At 39.3% G+C, this 18,480-nt stretch overlaps 4 protein-coding genes across 5 annotated transcripts; 3 read left to right on the forward strand and 1 right to left on the reverse strand.

Annotated features, from left to right (window-relative positions):
• The first annotated feature begins 304 nt into the window (after window positions 1-304).
• Window positions 305-2,323, forward strand: LOC103337394 (L-type lectin-domain containing receptor kinase VIII.2-like). Its single transcript, XM_008240548.3, is given in 2 exon segments — window positions 305-1,678; window positions 1,681-2,323. Coding segments are annotated over 2 exon segments (1,902 nt in total). The 5' UTR covers window positions 305-309; the 3' UTR covers window positions 2,214-2,323.
• A 364-nt stretch (window positions 2,324-2,687) lies between these two features.
• Window positions 2,688-9,931, forward strand: LOC103337383 (phospholipase D beta 1-like). 2 transcript variants are annotated; one of them, XM_008240537.3, is made up of 10 exons: window positions 2,688-4,424; window positions 5,129-5,242; window positions 6,070-6,264; window positions 6,821-7,069; window positions 7,167-7,235; window positions 7,330-7,477; window positions 7,775-7,923; window positions 8,265-8,444; window positions 8,551-8,748; window positions 9,349-9,931. In XM_008240537.3, the coding sequence occupies exons 1-10, from the start codon at window positions 4,323-4,325 to the stop codon at window positions 9,640-9,642; spliced, it is 1,698 nt and encodes a 565-aa protein (XP_008238759.2). In that variant the 5' UTR covers window positions 2,688-4,322; the 3' UTR covers window positions 9,643-9,931. The 2 variants fall into 2 exon arrangements, with proteins under 2 accessions (XP_008238759.2, XP_088897689.1); XM_089041563.1 differs by lacking the exons at window positions 2,688-4,424; window positions 5,129-5,242 and adding an exon at window positions 5,619-5,738.
• A 2,401-nt stretch (window positions 9,932-12,332) lies between these two features.
• NRS/ER (nucleotide-rhamnose synthase/epimerase-reductase) lies at window positions 12,333-14,227 on the forward strand. Its single transcript, XM_008240538.3, has 2 exons — window positions 12,333-13,029; window positions 13,494-14,227. The coding sequence occupies exons 1-2, from the start codon at window positions 12,583-12,585 to the stop codon at window positions 13,944-13,946; spliced, it is 900 nt and encodes a 299-aa protein (XP_008238760.3). The 5' UTR covers window positions 12,333-12,582; the 3' UTR covers window positions 13,947-14,227.
• Window positions 14,228-14,423: 196 nt separating this feature from the next.
• LOC103337385 (cucumisin-like) lies at window positions 14,424-17,921 on the reverse strand. The gene is made up of 10 exons (XM_016795568.2): window positions 17,838-17,921; window positions 17,660-17,748; window positions 17,378-17,475; window positions 17,127-17,267; window positions 16,945-17,044; window positions 16,239-16,749; window positions 15,838-16,160; window positions 15,612-15,723; window positions 15,294-15,507; window positions 14,424-15,166 (listed from the first exon to the last, which is right to left on the reverse strand). The coding sequence occupies exons 1-10, from the start codon at window positions 17,919-17,921 to the stop codon at window positions 14,541-14,543; spliced, it is 2,298 nt and encodes a 765-aa protein (XP_016651054.2). The 3' UTR covers window positions 14,424-14,540.
• Between the last annotated feature and the right edge of the window lie 559 nt (window positions 17,922-18,480).

Consider the following 18,480-nt stretch of genomic DNA (forward strand, 5'->3'; position numbering starts at 1 on the left):
CCATAGACGTATGTGGATGCCTTTTGAGGGTGATCACTTGATTTTAATTGGATTCTCAAACATCTTCGATAGGAGGCTTCACAATCAAACAGTGATATGGTTCAAAAGGCGAAGGGGAAATATTGAGCTTGTAGCTCTATCTATGCAAATGCTACACGTTGCATGGAATTAAGCTTTGTGACCACCATTGAAATCTACAGTAGCAATTTAGTACTTTTAACATTTTCTTAGCCAGAAAAAAGGCACCCACCTACACAATAAATAGGGCAAACATCAAATTGAGCTTCCCCAACATTCACCCTTCATCAAATGGATTCTCCACCATGCTTATGGTGGCTATTAATTTTAGGCTCAATTGTGCATCTTGTACAGCAACCCCAACTTCTTCAGGCACATAGATTTTCCTTCACACATCACCCAAAGGGACCTTTCACAAATGTCACCAAACACCTTCACTTCCCAAATTTTCACACAACTTCAAGCCTTGGAACTAATTTTCCTCAACTAAAATTCCTTGGCAATGCAAGAGTCTCAGAAGAGAAGGGTGTGATTCAAATACCCCATTCATCATCATCACAAGCTGATCAGCCTACATACCAAGTAGGCAGAGCCATTTACTCCTCTCCTATACGCCTCTTCGACCCGTTAACACTAACCCCAGCTTCTTTCGAGACCACATTCTCCTTCCAATTCACCACTAACTCCATGGCAACTCACGGGGGCAATGGCCTCGCCTTTGTCATTTCCCCCGACGAGTTCACCATAGGACGACCGGGCCCCTGGCTCGGAATCCTCAACGATGCATGCAACCATTACAAGGTGTTTGCAGTCGAGTTTGACACTAACCACGATCCGCAATTTGGAGACCCCAATGATGATCACATTGGCATCAACCTTGGGGCGGCAGTCTCATTCAAAACCGCCAATTTGTCAGAAGCTAATATTTCCCTCCATAATGGCAAAGTCCACAGAGCATGGATCACCTATGATGGCAATCATAAACACATCAACATCCACTTGGGTTTAGACGGTAACCCAATTCCCTCAAAACCCATATTGTCTTCACCTCTAAACCTCTCTCCATTTCTTCAAGAGTACATGTTCGTAGGGTTCTCTGCTTCCACTGGAAATTCATCACAAAATTCAATCCACAATATACTTTCATGGAACTTTTCATCCACAGTACAAGCTTCTCTTCACGTCCCATCCACCAAAATTTGCCACAGAAATGTAGCGCACCTAGTCTCCAAGTACTCCACCACACCCCACACAAACCCACCAAGCAGTTTCTTGATCTTTGTGGCTCTGCTAGTCTTGAGCTCAGTGGCTTTGCTCAGTTTTTACTTCAGCCGCATAAAAACAAACACCTCGGATGCACTTTTGTTCTTCGACACAAAACAGAGGCCAATGCTCCCAATCAGTCCTCGCCGTTTCACATTTGCGGAGCTCTACATCGCAACGCGGCGTTTTGACAAAGCCCAAGTCTTGGCCACCGACTGTAGAGGAGGCAGCACGTCCATTTTGTACAGAGGGACGCTTGTGAATGGGTGTCAAGTCGCAGTGAAGCGATTCTCGACTCAGTTCTTGAGTTCCGCCCGAGTTACGAAACGACTCGGCGATCAAATAACTCGGGCGAATCACCCGAGTCTACCCAACATACGCGGGTGGTGCTGCGACGGTAGGAGGCCATGATCGTCTACGATCATTACCCGAACGGAAGCTTGGACAGGTGGCTGTTCGGGATTGGAGCGCTGCCATGGACGTGGCGGCTCAAGCTCGTCAAGGACATAGCAGAGGGTTTGAGCTTCCTCCATTCCAAGGAGCTCGCTCATGGAAATTTGAAGGCGAGCAGCGTCTTCCTGGATGTAAATTACCGACCTATCCTTGGAGATTACGGGTTGGACTTCTTTGTGCCCGGGTCGGGTCGGGGCAGCATGGGTGATGTGTTCGGGTTTGGGATATTGGTTTTGGAAACTATGGCGGGAAGGAAAGAGGAGGGTCTTTTGGGGTTTGCGAGGGAGATGTTTGAGAAGGGAGAGATAGGGAGGGTTGTGGATGAGAGGATGGGAGACCGAGTTAACTCGGAGGAAGCGGTTCGGATTTTGAAAATTGGACTGAGTTGTACCGCGAGCGAGAGTGGTAGGAGGCCTTGCATGGAAGAGGTGGTTCAGTGCCTTGCATCTAGTTCCCATAGTAGGCCCGTAGTGCTTTAGCCTCTATGAGTCTTGCCTCTATTAGAGAAATAATACGATAAAAGGACTCTTGCACTTCCGGTCGCAAATTTTAGTTATGATTAAAATTTTGTAATCAATGTATTAATTTTAACGATGTTGTAGCTCAAAGCCAATAAGTTATAAAGGCACGAGCAACAATATGAGCTTTAGCATTGATCCGATCGTCATTCGAACATAAGATATGCTACACAAAGCCAATAAGTTGCAAGGGAATCGGCAACAGAATCATAGGGTGTTAAAAACTCTGGGATCAGATCAGGCCCACAATTATAGCCAATGTCTTTGGTACCTAAATCCAACAACTTGTGACAGCTTATGCACACTAAAGATGGATCCAATAAATAAACAAAGCCACGGACATAACGGTCTAAATGTCATTAAAAAAACTGATAATTATAAAACACGCGCCTAAAAGCCAGCGACAGCTTCGCCTTTTAGCCTGCCTTCCTTTAGCCGGCTTTGTGAGACGACCAAGTGATGATTTTCGTTTGACGAGAAGAACGGCAGCGAGAAAAGGAAACAAAAATAAACTTCACAATCAATCTGAAAAAATTTCTCCAGCTGATGGAACCTTCCAAGCATGTCAAGGAAGAATACCCGATGTCTTCTCAATCCTTCTTTGTTTTTCAACGCTTTGTTTCAGCTGTATCACTGCCTCCTATTTGTGAATTTCGCGTTGATTATACATTTGGGTCCACATTTTTTAGTTTAATAATGGGAAAGTCTGCTTCTTCTTCTTCTTCTTCTTCTTCTTCTTCTTCATATCCGTTCAACTACTACCATATATATATATATATATATATATATATATTATTGTTCTTTCTCTTCCTTATTGCACTTTCAAGCCTACCTTCTTTTACTCATTCAGAGCAGCCCATCATATTATTTCTGCCTACCCTTAAATCCCAAATTTCAGTTCTGGCCTATTTCTTCCACCAGATGAATATAGCCCATTTGGCTAGTTTTCCTTCCCACTACCTTGAATAAAGCCAACCCAGATTCATTCAAGTGCCAATTCTTTCTTTGGTGTGGAGCAACAAGAAATTTGGGGGTCTTTGTGAATTAGGTAGTTACGCTTTTATGATTTTGAAACCTGTTATTGGCTTTTGGGTAGCAATTTAGTTGGTGGAGTTTGTTTGATATTGTTCTGTCAGTGGTTCTGTGTCATTTCATCAAGTTCTAATTTTGTTTTGTTTTGGAGGTGACAACTGAGAAGTATTCTTGTATGGCTTATCCTGTTTATACTGAATCGTTATCATTTGGAGGCTCAGAACATGGGCAGGGTCAACAAGTTCTGCCATTTCAGGCAGCCAACGGCTCTCTGAAGGTGTCTCTTTTACATGGTAACTTAGCTATTTGGGTCATGAAGGCCAAAAACCTTCCTAACATGGATATGCTTCACAAGACTCTCGGAGACGTGTTTTTAAGATTGCCTAGCAGACTTAGCAGCAAAAGTGTAGGGAAAACATCTGATAAAATAACCAGTGATCCATATGTGACAATATCAGTAGCAGGTGCTGTAGTTGGGAGGACTTTTGTGATCAGTAATAGCGAAAATCCAGTTTGGGAGCAGCATTTTGATGTTCCTGTTGCGCATTATGCTTCAGAAGTGCATTTTGTTGTGAAAGACAGTGATGTTGTGGGCTCCCAGACCATAGGTGCTGTAGGAATCCCAGTCGAACGATTAGTTTCTGGCATGAAAGTTGAGGAACCTTTCCAATCCTTAATTCCAGCGGGAAAATATGTAAGCCTGGAGCTACTTTGACTCTATCAATACAATATACCCCAATTGAAAATTTGACCTTCTATAATCAGGGAGTAGGCTCAGATCCTGATCATCAAGGGGTCCCTGGTACTTACTTTCCTCTTAGGAGAGGTGGTAGAGTTACTCTCTATCAAGATGCCCATGTTCATGATGGTTGCTTTCCCAATCTGGAGCTTGATGGCAGGGTTCAGTATGAGCAGGGGAATTGTTGGCAAGACATATTTGATGCAATAAGTCAGGCCCGCCGTTTGATATACATTACTGGGTGGTCAGTGTACCACAAGGTTAGATTGGTCCGGGATAAAGATGAGACAACAGATTACATGTTAGGGGATCTTCTTAAGACCAAATCACAGGAAGGTGTGAGGGTGCTGCTTCTTGTGTGGGATGATCCAACTTCAAGGAGCATTTTGGGATATAAAACAGTAAGGCCTCAGGAGATTAGAAATATATTATTCTGCTATTTTGCACTACAATATAATTTTGGTTCACATAACCTCATTTTACTTTTCTTGCATATGAGGATGCTTTATGAGTTTTACCCTTCTATTGAACAAGTTATAATTGGCCCAATGTCTCCAAAAACTTCTTTGCAAATCCGATATATTCCTGTCTTAGGGCTCAAGAATATTGATTGCAACTTATAGCTTTAGGAGAACAGAGAAATAATGCAACCTTTCTTCTATATGGTGCTGAAACTGACTTGACGTTTTACTGAGTCTTGTTCTTAGTTCTACTTCCTAGTTTCGCTACACAACATAAAGGTGACCAAACATCTTAAGATTCATGAAATCTCAAAAATAGAACATAGTTTGTGTCCGTTCTTAGATAAAATCTTTCACTTAAAATTTTAATATTTTAGTTGAGATACGATTCTTTATGAAGCACCAAGCTAGTTGGTGAAAATTTCATCTCATTATCTTCCTCACACATCTACAAGACACAAAGGCTATGCGCTTCATCTGGTTGACACCATGTATAGCTTGAATAAATGCTTGAGAAAACTAATAGTTTGTCGTACATCATTATCCAATTCTGTTATTATTTGTCACTTCAGTATCTTTTACCTGCTCAAGTCCGTCAATAACTGTCTTCTTTCACCTCATATCATTGAATATGTAATGTGTAGGAAGGGGTCATGCAAACTTATGATGAGGAGACTCGGCGTTTCTTCAAGCACTCTTCAGTCCAAGTGCTACTTTGCCCTCGATCTGCTGTAAAGGGTAGCTGGGTCAAAAAGCAGGTTGGATAAAAAAAAATCCCTGCATTTATGATGGAAGTTGAGAAAGGAGGCATTGTCCTTGTTTTTTTCTTCTTCTCATTTGGTGCTAAAAAGTTTCAATTACTTATCAAATTACACTATTAAATACACTATTAAACGAACCTGGTATTGGGAAAAAGAAGAGGATGAAATGAGTTATGGAAAGTCCAAATGGCCCAATGGGACCAATCACTTTTGTCTCACTAGATATTCCTAATGTTGGAAATCACATTAGTGGGAGTATTGCATTTGATTCACATATACTAACAAATTGTATTTGGTTCTGCAGCGGAAATGCTTCAACTATCCTTCTTCAAATTGTTTTAGATGACCAAAAGAAAATCTTCATGCTCTTGATTGAATCCAGAATAGAAGTTCCACCTGCAATCTTTTTGAGGACTAGAATTCAGTGTTTCTTTTTTAGATTTCTTGACATGTTGATAGTATCACTGACTTCAGAAACAAGAACTGATATCTCGTATGGCTGACTAGCTCTGAGCTTATGTCAAATGGTCTATGACTGACTACTTATGCTGCTAAATCATTTGTTTCTGGCTAGCATGTGCAAAGAAATTTTCTTTTTCACAAGTCCTGGAATTCTGAGGGCATCCTTGTTAAAACCAAAAGGAAATATTTTTGGCATAACTGAGATTGATTTATGTTGTCATGTGCTGTTCAGATACTTATTAGAAGAAAGAAACTCTTCAGATGTATAATTGTTTGTCAGTGTTTATTTGTTTGTATTTACATGCATAATGTTCTGAGTTAGTGCTTTCTTTGAAACTTTCAAATTTTGTCTTTGGTTACAGGAAGCTGGAACAATCTATACCCATCATCAGAAAACAGTGCTTGTGGATGCTGATGCTGGCCATTCTAAAAGAAAGATCATTGCATTTGTTGGAGGTCTTGATTTATGCATGGGGCGCTATGACACTCCAGAGCATTCTATCTTTAGGAGTATGAAGACTCTGCACAAAGATGACTGTCGTAACCCTACTTTCTCGGTAACCATTGTATTAATTTTCTACTTTGTTGTTGGTTATAGTGTTTCCGTTCATCTGAAATGTGTACTCTTCTTGTTTAGGCTGTCTAGTTTGACAAGGGTCATGTGTAGTTCTATGATTCTGTTACTGTAATAATTGTGGCTAGAAAATGTTATGATTGGCAAAACATACAGGCATCAAAGCAGTTTCCAGTTTTAAATGCCAAATGTAACATGTATTGTATGGTATGAGATGCTGAATGATGACTGCGTCCATCGTTAGATGATGGACCCAAAATGCAATATTGAAAGTCTATAAGCACTTTTCTTATGAAACATGAAAGAGAATACTCAATAGTTATTAATGAACTACATGCTCACTCTTTCTTCAAAAGTTTCTCATACTTTTGTGATCCTATAAGGAGCATGCAATTCATTGTTGTTACTGGTTTACTAGTTCCGTGGTAGAGCTCTCATGAAAAGTTCACCTTGATGAATCAATTTCAAATAGTGTAATAATGTAGAGTTTTCCCCATCTTCACCTTTTAAACCGCAGTTTTTTTTTGGGTACACAACAGGAGCGTGCTATTGGTTGTCCAAGGCAGCCATGGCATGATTTGCACAGTAAAATTGATGGTCCAGCAGCATACGACATCCTCACCAATTTTGAGGAGCGTTGGTTGAAGGCTTCAAAACCACACGGTCTTCAGAAACTGAAAACATTGCATGATGATGCATTACTCAGGATTGAGAGAATTCCTGAAATTATTGGGATAGCGGATGTTCCTTGCCTGAGTGGAGATGATCTAGAAGCTTGGGATGTTCAGGTATATTGGATGTCAACCATCTATAGCTTAGGTTTTTTTTCTTTCTTTTTTTGGGTATGAGTTTAAAATACAGTTAACCATTTGCTCACAATTGAAGGTTTTCCGTTCAATTGATTCCAATTCCGTGAAAGGATTTCCGAAGGACTCAAAGTATGCTGCAAGCATGGTGAGATGTTTGGCTTTTAACCTCTTTGCAATAACATAAAATATCTCACAAACTTAATTCTGATGGTTCGCCATATGTCTGCATTCTGTAACAGAACCTGGTCTGTGGGAAGCATGTGCTGATAGACATGAGTATACATGCAGCATATGTCAAGGCAATCCGTGCAGCTCAACATTTTATTTACATAGAGAACCAGTACTTCCTTGGGTCATCATATAATTGGAACTTATACAATGATTTAGGTGAGAACTCTGACCTTTGAAGAAGGTAACCATGAAATGAATTTAGATGGTTCATTAAACATTTCAGTTCCCTTTTTCCCTTCCCACTTAGTGCAAGCACGTAGCATTGGAATTATGTTGAGGAAATAATGTAATAACTCCTTAATTCTGAACAAGACATTTGGGGGAAATTATAAAATTTTGGATGATAAAGCAATACACATGGCATATGTTAAATCGGATCCTAAACTTATATTCTCTTTCCATGTGATTTATTGTTTGTCATAGAGACATCAGTGATAAGGCATTTTTCTGCAGGGGCAAACAATTTAATACCAATGGAAATTGCTCTTAAAATCGTAAATAAAATCAAAGCAAATGAGAGATTTTGTGTATACATTGTTATCCCCATGTGGCCAGAAGGTGTCCCTACAAGCACTCCTATTCAACGAATTCTCTTTTGGCAGGTAATCTGATTACTATTTTTTAAAAGTACATATAGGTGTCCTAAGCAATAATTGTTGGCTTGAGACTAATTAGAGTTCTAGCATATCATATGAAGCTTGTTGGGCTGTAATAAACAAACATCATTTATGCAGACCCCCTTCTTTTGCATCAAGTTTTTCTCTTTTGCCCTCATGAAGTAGGTCTGGAATCCAAATTTATTTCAAATTATCCAATTTTATTTTCAAGGCAATTTGTTTTGACCATTATTCAGATGAAACTTCCATTAATCACTAACAATGTGGCACTATTTGTGAGTTTATTGTTGCATGTTTTTTCACCTGCTATTTTTCTATTACTGCAGCATAAAACATTGCAAATGATGTATGAAATGATTTACAAAGCTCTAAAAGAGGTTGGACTTGACAATAAGTATTGTCCACAAGACTACTTGAATTTCTTTTGCCTAGGGAATCGTGAGACCCCGAGTGGTGAAGACAACTCTGCTGCAAAGGCAAACAAAAAAGAAGCAAACACTCCTCAAGTATCTCCCCTGACATATCTCTTGAGTTGATATGTAGCTTTCCCTTTTCCAGAAGCTATGTGTTCCAATACGCCTCAATTGTTTCTTCTGGTTTTCTGTAATCCAGGCACTCACTCAGAAGTACCGACGCTTTATGATCTACGTCCATTCCAAAGGAATGATAGTGGACGATGAGTATGTCATCTTGGGATCTGCAAATATCAATCAGCGATCCATGGAAGGTACCCGAGATACTGAAATAGCAATGGGGGCATATCAGCCTCAGCATACCTGGGCTAGCAAACGCTCAAGTCCACATGGACAGGTAAGCCTGGCAAGTTAAAGATTATTGTATTCATATTTCTAGAGGTTGCCTGTGGATTTATGTGTTGTAAATGATTCCTGAAAGTTTAAGGAGGCTTGAGAAAATGATATACCATTCTTAACAATTTTCGACCAAAACTTAGGTTGTCTGAATATCCAAATTTCTCTGGCCAAAAAAAAAAAAAAAGGAGTAGTCAGATTTCATTGAATTTAGTCCTAAATTTGTGTTCAGTAGCAGCAATAACTGCAAGGTTGCTTTCTTCTTTATCAGTGCTTGAAAAGTCTCTGATACTTGTTTCTTCAAGTAAAAATATGTTTGGTGCTTAGTTTTCTTAGTTTGCTTCAAGGTATCACAATTGATAATTCCCAATGCAAAGATTATTAATCATATTGCTAGAGGTTGCCAGTACATTTTGTAAATGATTCCTGAAAGTCGAAAGATGGCTGAGAGAATTTTCTGCAGCATGATAGAATTACATGCCATTCTTAATCATTTTCAACCAAAACATAGGAACAGGTCATCATTCATGAATCATGCATATGGAAATAATAGGCGACAAGAAAAAGTATGTAATAATTTGATATGTTTGTGTGATTGCAGATATATGGATATAGAATGTCACTGTGGGCAGAGCACATAGGATCTCTTGAAGAATGTTTCAAGCAACCAGAGAGCATTGAATGCATGAGACGGGTACGGTCTTTGAGCGAGCAGAACTGGAGGCAATATGTAGCCGATGAGACTACAGAAATGAAGGGTCACCTCCTGAAATATCCAGTTGAAGTTGATCAAACAGGCAAGGTGAAGGCGCTTCCTGGCTGTGAAACATTTCCAGATGTTGGTGGCAACATACTGGGGGCATTTACAGCCATCCAAGAAAATCTCACCATCTGATCCAATTCATCAACACCTACATATTCACAATGGCTTTCAGTACAGTTTTAAGTCCAAGTGAAAAGTATGCTTCTGCCTCAATGCCTGGTCATACGGCTTGATCCAATTTTACACAATTTTTTTTTTCTTACACACCAAAAGGCAGGATTTGAACCTACAAGAGCTGTGAATAAATTTTGTTTGTTTTGTTCAATGCTGCACGAAGGCGCATATACTCAAAAACTCTCCTATTTCTATTTCTCAATCACTAGCATCTACTACTACAGTTAAGTTTACCAACTTTCCAATACACCATGGTAAAATTGATGGCTGTTTAATCATGGCCAAGTATAATTTTCCCTTTTTCCTTTTTTTCCCAAGCGAAATCGATCCTACGATATCTCTTTCATCCATCCGCGGAGCCTGCCACATGAGCTAAGATTGATGGCAAAATGTGAGTTGTTTTATGAGTGTTTGGGATGGGGTCAAACTTGGAATCACCTTCAACATTAGAAAAAGAAATACCACTAAAATCGAAGGAATTCGTCATTTTGATTCCAAATGTGATTTAGAAAGAGAGACAAGAAATTGAAAAATAAAGCCGTATATCACGAGTAAATGTGAAAGATTGAAAAATGGGTCCTACAAAGATTTTCTTTCACTGTCACACGATTAACACTTGAGCTAAAGGTGTGTTCTTACTCAAACCACCCGTTCTTTTGGACAATAGAGATTCGTATCCCGCTTCACTATCATATACGGGTTTATTAACAGTGTTCTGCAGCTGCATCAAGCATCATCCTGATTCCTGCCATTATCTTATATAACTACAACCACCACCACTAATTTGGGTTATATAGTTTGGTCATGGGAATTTTAGACCAATGCCACCAGAATTATGGTTTTGTTGCAATTCAAATGCTTGCAAAATGAATTGTGTCAATTTGCCATTTTCATGAAAAAATTTGTTACAATGTGGGATATAGTCTAAATTTTTCTTTTTTCTTCTTTTTTTTTTCACAAAAAATTTGTGCGTGATTTGCATATGACCCTTTTGAAAGGTATTTTAGCATCCAAAATATTGATACACTCTTTTTGAAAGATCGCATGCAAAACATATTGGAATCATGATTTTTGCAGTGCTAAAGAGTAACAGAGTCTATAATTCATGTAGGAAGCCGAGTTGGTATAATTTTCCCCATTCAAATTCCACAATGAACGAAAAAGAACAAAATCAAAGAGGATCTAAATATTTCATTTAGTTTCACTAACAAGGGCAATTTTTATTTATTTATTTATTTATTTATTATCTCAATCACTTTTGAAAACTTAGAAATGCGTGTGAGTTTGAATTATACCAAATTGACAATATTATAGCTTACATTTTAAGGTTGTATGGAAATTTTGGAAGGGCTTGGATCTAGGGATAAGAATAAAAGAAAGTGAAAGTATTGCCAGAAAAAAAAAAAAGGAAAAGTAAGCAAGAATTAATACACTTTAATTAATTAGAACATGTAGAGGTGACGCTTGCACACAATCTCCATGATGCTTGATGCTTAAATGATAAAATTTAAGTCCAATTACCACTCTAAAAGGATATCACTTTAGTTAATTTAGGGGAATTATGATATGCAAATACTAGGAAATAGGAATCTGAGTCATTTCAGTGTCTTAATTTGATCTATTTATCTCTTTATTATTGTAAATTTCTTCTTCTTCTTTTTTTTTTTCTTTTATGAACTTTATGGAATCATATTAATATTGTCACTTCCCTTGCTAATTCAAACTTACCCAACAATAACCCGATTGGCATTTTACAGGTGTTCTTTCAATTAGTGAAAATGAAAGGACAACAATCCATCAACTAATGAAGACCAAATAAGAATTTAACTTCATCAATGTGCCTCAAGTGTAAGACGACAATCCTAAGAGCATCTTCAGTCCAGCAGAGTTGCTATACTTCTGCCGTTAGCATTTTGCCTTGAATGAGGGCAAAATGCAACTTCAGCAGACTTGCTATATGGCTCTCTATTTTGGAGAACTTCCTACTTGAGTTTGGTGGCTCTCTACATAGAGGAGGAGAGAGAAATTTATGATTCTCCGTTTCTTCCTTTTTCTCCCTAGGCCCACAACCCTCTCTCACCTCTTTTTTTTTTAAATTTCTTTTAATGAACTTTTAATTTTAGTTACTCAAATATTTAAATTTTAAAAAATAATAAAATATTACAGATAGTCAAAATAAAGAACATTGCTAGAAGAAATATTTTTTTTAAAGTAATTTGCTATAATAGCTTTTTAGTCATTTTAGCTAAAATTTGGTTAAAATGTAGAGACTCTCCTAACTAAAATGTCTAAATAAGTAAAACTTAAATTCATGGTTAAAAGACAAAATATTAGGTAACTACCAAAATTACTACTCGCAATAAATTTGTCCAAATAGGAACTGATCTTTTTAGTAAGGAAACACTTCTAGTAGCTTTATATCCACGACAAGAGTTCAACTCTCTTCTTTCATTTCATTCTTCGAATCATAATAAAAAAATGTACATATATCTACGGCTAACAGTCATTCTTCGAATCATAACAATAAAATGTACATATATTTACGGCTGACAGTCGGCCACGCACGATCCCCAAAATTAAAAAAGAAAAAGAAAAATAAAGGGGTGAAGTCCATGGTATGGGGTGTGAGGTCACCCTCATCCTAACCCACCTCCTTTGTTCAGGCAGAGGATTAAAGATACCATCATTGTCCCGAAACACTCGCACTCGGCCACTCCGTCTCTCATCTCTCGTCACTTGTAATTCCTATATACAATACACGCCCTTCACTTCCTTCCTCCTCACAACAACAAACACACCCTTCCATTTCTTCCTTTCATTCTTCTTCTTCTTAGATCCAAATCTCAAACACTTCTTCTTCTCCCTCTCTCTCTCTCTCTCTCTCTCTCCCCCCTCGCCATGGGTTTTCCATCCAACGGCGCCGAGAAGCCGCTCAAATTTCTGATCTACGGCAGGACGGGCTGGATAGGCGGCCTTCTCGGCAAGCTCTGCGAGGCCCAATCCATAGCCTACGAGTACGGCTCCGGCCGTCTCGAGAGCCGCTCCTCGCTCGAGGCCGACATCGCCGCCATCAAGCCCACCCACGTCTTCAACGCCGCCGGCGTCACCGGCCGCCCCAACGTCGACTGGTGCGAATCCCACAAGGTCGAGACCATCCGCACCAACGTGGTAGGCACCTTGACCCTTGCTGACGTTTGCAGGGAGCGCGGGCTGATCCTCGTTAACTACGCGACGGGTTGCATTTTCGAGTACGATGCGGGTCATCAGCTCGGGTCGGGCGTCGGGTTCAAGGAGGAGGACACGCCCAACTTTATCGGATCTTTCTATTCCAAGACCAAGGCCATGGTGAGTTGAGCTCATTTGACCTTACTTTTACATTGCCAATTTACGTTTACGTAGTTACCCATTTGCCCTTGCCCAGTTTTTCTTTATTTTTATTGATTTGGTAAGATCTCCTTTGGGTATTTTAGATCTGGAGATTCTGTTGTTGGATCTGTAATGTCGTGCAATTTTGGGTTATAGATGTTTGTTTTGGCCAAAAGCTTAAATATTTGATGCCCAATTTATATAAGCCTGATGATATTTCACAGATTGGGACCATTGGGTGGGTGGAAAAAAATTATGAAATGTGCATGTGACACGCCAAAATAGTGAAATTTGTAGTAAAAATAACACCATTGTATCTCTATTTATGGCTTGTATAGTATTCACTGCGAGGTGGCGTTTTGATTTCATATTGTCTAAGATCTTTGCAAGAATGCATGAAAGATGGCAATTACTAATTTTGGCTACTTGATGATACTTGAAAGGTGGAAGATCTGCTCAACAATTTCGAGAATGTCTGTACTTTGCGTGTTAGAATGCCGATTTCATCTGATTTATCCAACCCGCGTAACTTCATCACGAAGATCACTCGATATGAGAAAGTAGTTGACATTCCAAACTCCATGACGATCTTGGATGAACTCCTTCCCATTTCGATTGAGATGGCGAAGAAAAACCTCACCGGAATCTATAACTTCACAAACCCTGGAGTGGTCAGCCACAATGAGATCTTGGAGATGTATAAGGAATACATTGACCCCAGCTTCACATGGAAGAACTTTACTCTTGAGGAGCAGTCAAAGGTGATTGTTGCTCCCAGGAGCAACAATGAGCTCGATGCCACTAAATTGAAGCAAGAATTCCCTGAACTCTTATCCATCAAGGAATCTCTCATCAAGAATGTGTTCAAGCCAAATCAGAAGACTGCCAAAGCTTAAAAACTTTTTTAGGTTTGAATTTTTGGTTTCCATGTTTCTCTCAATTGAATTCAGTTCATGTGGGTTAATGTGATCTCTCCACTATACAATACAGCTCCTTCTCCCAGGTGGCATGCACGTCTGCCTTGTTTGTATTGGAATGGTGTATTTGAAATAACTTGATCAGTCAATAAACTAGTTGGAAGTGATGTACCAAGTTGAATTTTTTTTGTAAGTTATTGAAGATGTATTTATGGCTTTTAAATTTAATGAGCAATATATTAGTCTTTCGATTCCGTTGATCCGTGACCGGTGTAATTTTTCAACCCGCTTTTTATTTATTTATTTGTTTTAATTTTACATGAAGGCCTTAATGATATACTTGGTAGGCAGCAAAATATATTGACTGCAGAGCCTTTTTTATATTTTAAAATTGTTATATGTCAAGTGTCCTTGGTTGTTCTTCGAATGTGATGAAAAAGCAGGGCAGAGGACATATGCAACCAGAGAATATTATTTTGCGTTTTTATTTCAGTCTTGCAGAGATACTACAGGATGGCAATTCTGATATAAGTTAAAAGGAGAAATCAGTTAAAGACAGTGCAGGGTTGGAAATTAGTTGCGTCCAAGGATCCCATTTCCGTGATACAAGGAGGAACCTTTGAAGCTTGGTCTTTTCTCAAGTATGGAGTTGGAGGGATAAGCAGCACCAGGGAGGATTGTGTATATAACAAATGGACTTCTCACCACATGGACCCCATCTGTCAAAATGACTGCACCAGATACAATTGGCTGCTGTGAAATTGGCGGACCACTTACCTTCACAGTGAACGATTTCTTCTCGCCAACGGCAGAGAAAGACAGGGTGGATGGTGTTACAGAAACCCTGGAGTAGGGAGTGTATGCATTAATATAATAGGTTGAGTTTGGTGAGCCAACATTGGTGACTGTTCTGGTAAAGACAGCGTCGATCTTTTGGCCATCTTCAACTGCGAGAGAGAACGATGGATAGTTAAGATCCCACGCTCTTCCTGGCTTTGTTCTGCCACAGCTGCTGCTGTTGTCACCAGTGATAAGCTTTAATGTGGTTGTATTGTAGCCCTGTTTGCAGAGGAAATGTACATAGTCTGCTTCTGATGCATCAAAGACAAGCCCAGGTTTAACTGCTTTCAGAGGGTTGATATGACCAGAACCATAAGCAAATTCGAGTTCATCGTTCTTCTTTGGGTCCAGGACATGAGCTATTCATGGGGAAAAAGTATTGGTAGTTTAATAGAGAGAAGCACATTGTTCATAAGTTAAAAGAGAACATACTAGGGACTTGTATGTTTTTCCCAAAATGAAAACATGTATATAGTCTGTTCATACCTGTGGTCATGAGGGCAGATTTGATTGCAGCAGCTGACCATTTTGGATGGGCAGCCTTGACATAGGCAGCAGCCCCACTGGCATGAGGGCAGGACATGGAAGTCCCAGAGATGATGTTATATTCAACACTCCTGGTGTCTTCGAAGTCAATTGAAGGCGGTGCCACTGGAGACCAAGCAGCAAGTATATCAACACCAGGGGCAGTGAGATCAGGCTGTACATCATTTCACAATTTCAGTAATATATAATATAATGAGCTCAGAAGCATACTTAAAAGCAAAATGATGATGAGAATCATGACATTCAAATTTTTGTCACCTTGAGAATATCTGGGGTTATGGGGTTGGGTCCTCTGGAAGAAAATGATACAATGTAGGGTGCCATGACATCCTTGTCCGTCTCACCAACCAGAATTGTTGCAACTGGATTCCTGAAACAGGTTGGTTTTTTCTTTCATTAAAATGATGCAGATAAGAGACTTTCATAAAGTTGGTGATGCCATCCGTTACCCTGCGAATAGAAAATTGTACAAGATTATACTTACTCTGTTGATCTGATATAGTCCAAAACTCTTTGACCATCTTCTGTGGTGATCACTGTTGCTGACAACGGGAAACTAAATGCAAAATCAGTGAATAACGAATCAGCCATAATTGCACCCACACCATCAGCTGACAGAATGCCAGCACCATCCCCGATTCTTTCGCAGAAAACAATCTTTCCCTTTACTTTGTACGAATTCATGGCCCCATGAAAACATTGGCTTGATATCACTGAGTTAGCACCTGCAGAGAAGTTTGCAGCATCTCCTCCCCAAATTAAGGGATACGACTTCCCATTAAGGTCGAAATTATTAACAGAAAGTCCCTGCATTAAATCATTGTATGGTATAAGATGACTTGGAATGATACAGCTAGATATCTAAGTGTAGACTGTCAAACTCACAGAATAAATTTCTCCATTTCCAAGAACTGCTTTCGCTACAAATCTTCTATCAATGGTGCTGGCAGCAACGGTCAAAATCCAAGGTGCATAATTAGAAACTGTTGCTGGAAAAGGCCCGGAGTTTCCAGCAGAACTTGAGGTCAATATACCGTATTTCATGGCGTGGAATGACCCAATAGCAATAGGGTCTTCTAAATATTCAAGTGGAAAGGGAGCGCCAAGTGAAGTGGATATAATATCAACTCCATCTGCTATTGCATCATCAAATGCTGCAAGGATATCTGCAGAAGCACATCCAGATGCCCAGCAGACTTTGTACACAGCAATCCTAGCATTGGGGACTCCACCTCTGGCAGTTCCAGCAGCTAGCCCAAAGTAACTTGCTGGCACCTCCCGGCCTGCAGCAGTCGAAGCAGTGTGGCTTCCATGTCCTTCAGAGTCTCTTGGCGATTTAATGTCAGTGGAGTCATAGTAGTCTTCGCTGTTGTAGTAGCGGGCTCCAATGAGTTTGCTGTGATGTCAAATGTTACATCAGTTGTGATTAATATGAGCCAAAGAACAACATTTGTACACAAGAGTGCTATATGTTATTATGACAAATCTTTCATATTTCTTGCTTTGCTTATTTGCTTTGCTGTAATAGCATCTGAAACTTATAGCAGTTCAATGCATTCAAATTGATCTTTTGAGGAGGAAGAGAGCTCACTTGTTGCAGGTGAAGTTGGCACCTGTGCATTTCCCCTTCCATTTTGAAGGTGGAGGGCCAAAGTCATCGTCGTTGAAGCTATCGGATTCTGGCCAGATTCCTATAAAACCAAAGACAATTAGAACGTATTTGAATTTTTCAAAAAGATGATTGTGAGTTTTTCTTTATCTCGTAAGTGTTACCTGTGTCTAGAACCCCAATAATAACTTTTCCTTCTATAGGTGCTGGAAGTGTGCCTTTGCTGAAACCCATGAAGTCCCATGACCTTGTTGTGTGAAGCTTTAGCTTGTGGTTTGGAAGAACTGAAACCACACCTTCCATTTCTGCAACCCATGTTTTCTTATTATTAGCTTTGAAATGTATTTAGAAAAAGTGCACAAAGGCTTGAGATCTTTGCAACTTTATTGCATGTTTTTTAGCATGGCAATCTCACCTGACAACTTTGCAACTTCTTCATCAGATAATCTTGCTGCAAATCCATTAAAGCTCTTCCCATAACTATAGATCAGTGAATCCTTGGCTGATGAAGTACTGCGATTGAGGAAACACAAATGCTTGAGATATTTCAAATGGAAAGTGCATTTACCTATGATGCAAAGCTTTCTGTTCTTTCTAGCCATTATGAATTATGATCACCCGTTTGAGTGTTTGACAATGTGCCAATGTTCATAAAAAAAAATGCCAAGTTATGCTAGTCTTAAATAGTGTCACTAACCTTCCAAGCACAGTTTCCAGCATTGAATGGTGTGTGGAAGCAACAGAAAAATCCCCCTTAGGCCGCTCTCCCATGTACACGATATGAACCTATACCACAACAGATACAAATTTTGTGATCAGTAAAATGCTGATATTCAGGTATATTTTACACATAAGAAAACGAAGACTCTGTATACCTTTCTCTCTTGGCCATGGCAAGCTAGCACAAATGCTGCAAGCAACAACGCATATGGAAGAAAATGCAGCATTGCCTTGGCCATTGGTACCAACTGAGTTCAAGTCTATAAGTTGATATGTTTGATAAGAAGATCCAAGTGGGTATTTATAGAAGCTCAAACTTCGAAGATTGTAATGTCTACGGACTGCAAATTCCATCGTAGAGATCAATGGGGCAGGCCTGACTTTGTTGCTTCTGGTTTTGTAATTGTCGCCTTAGAAACCTGTTGTTTAAGGAAACACAACGACATTGTTATGAGTAATGCTATATAATACGGACAGAGATTCCCTCTACATGACGTCCCTTTTTCTTTCTTAAAGAAAAGAAACATCATGAAAACCTCATTTTTACTCAATTTTCTTCAAATTCAACTCCATGCCGTGACTGGATTAGGATATAGAATGACCCTTTAGAGCTTCGATTATAGGTTTTAAATCTCATATAATTAAGTAAAAATAAGATTTTCTCAACGTGCGTCCATTATGTTCTAGATATTAAATGATAACATGTATGTATACCATGCATCCTTAATTGTAGACCACGTTCATTACATACAGTGGATGTTGTAAAAAATGTAACCATTAATATAACCAATACAAATA

This window comes from Prunus mume, linkage group LG7, assembly GCF_029339155.1.
Source record: "Prunus mume cultivar Tortuosa linkage group LG7, ASM2933915v1, whole genome shotgun sequence".
Classification (NCBI taxonomy): Eukaryota; Viridiplantae; Streptophyta; class Magnoliopsida; order Rosales; family Rosaceae; genus Prunus; species Prunus mume.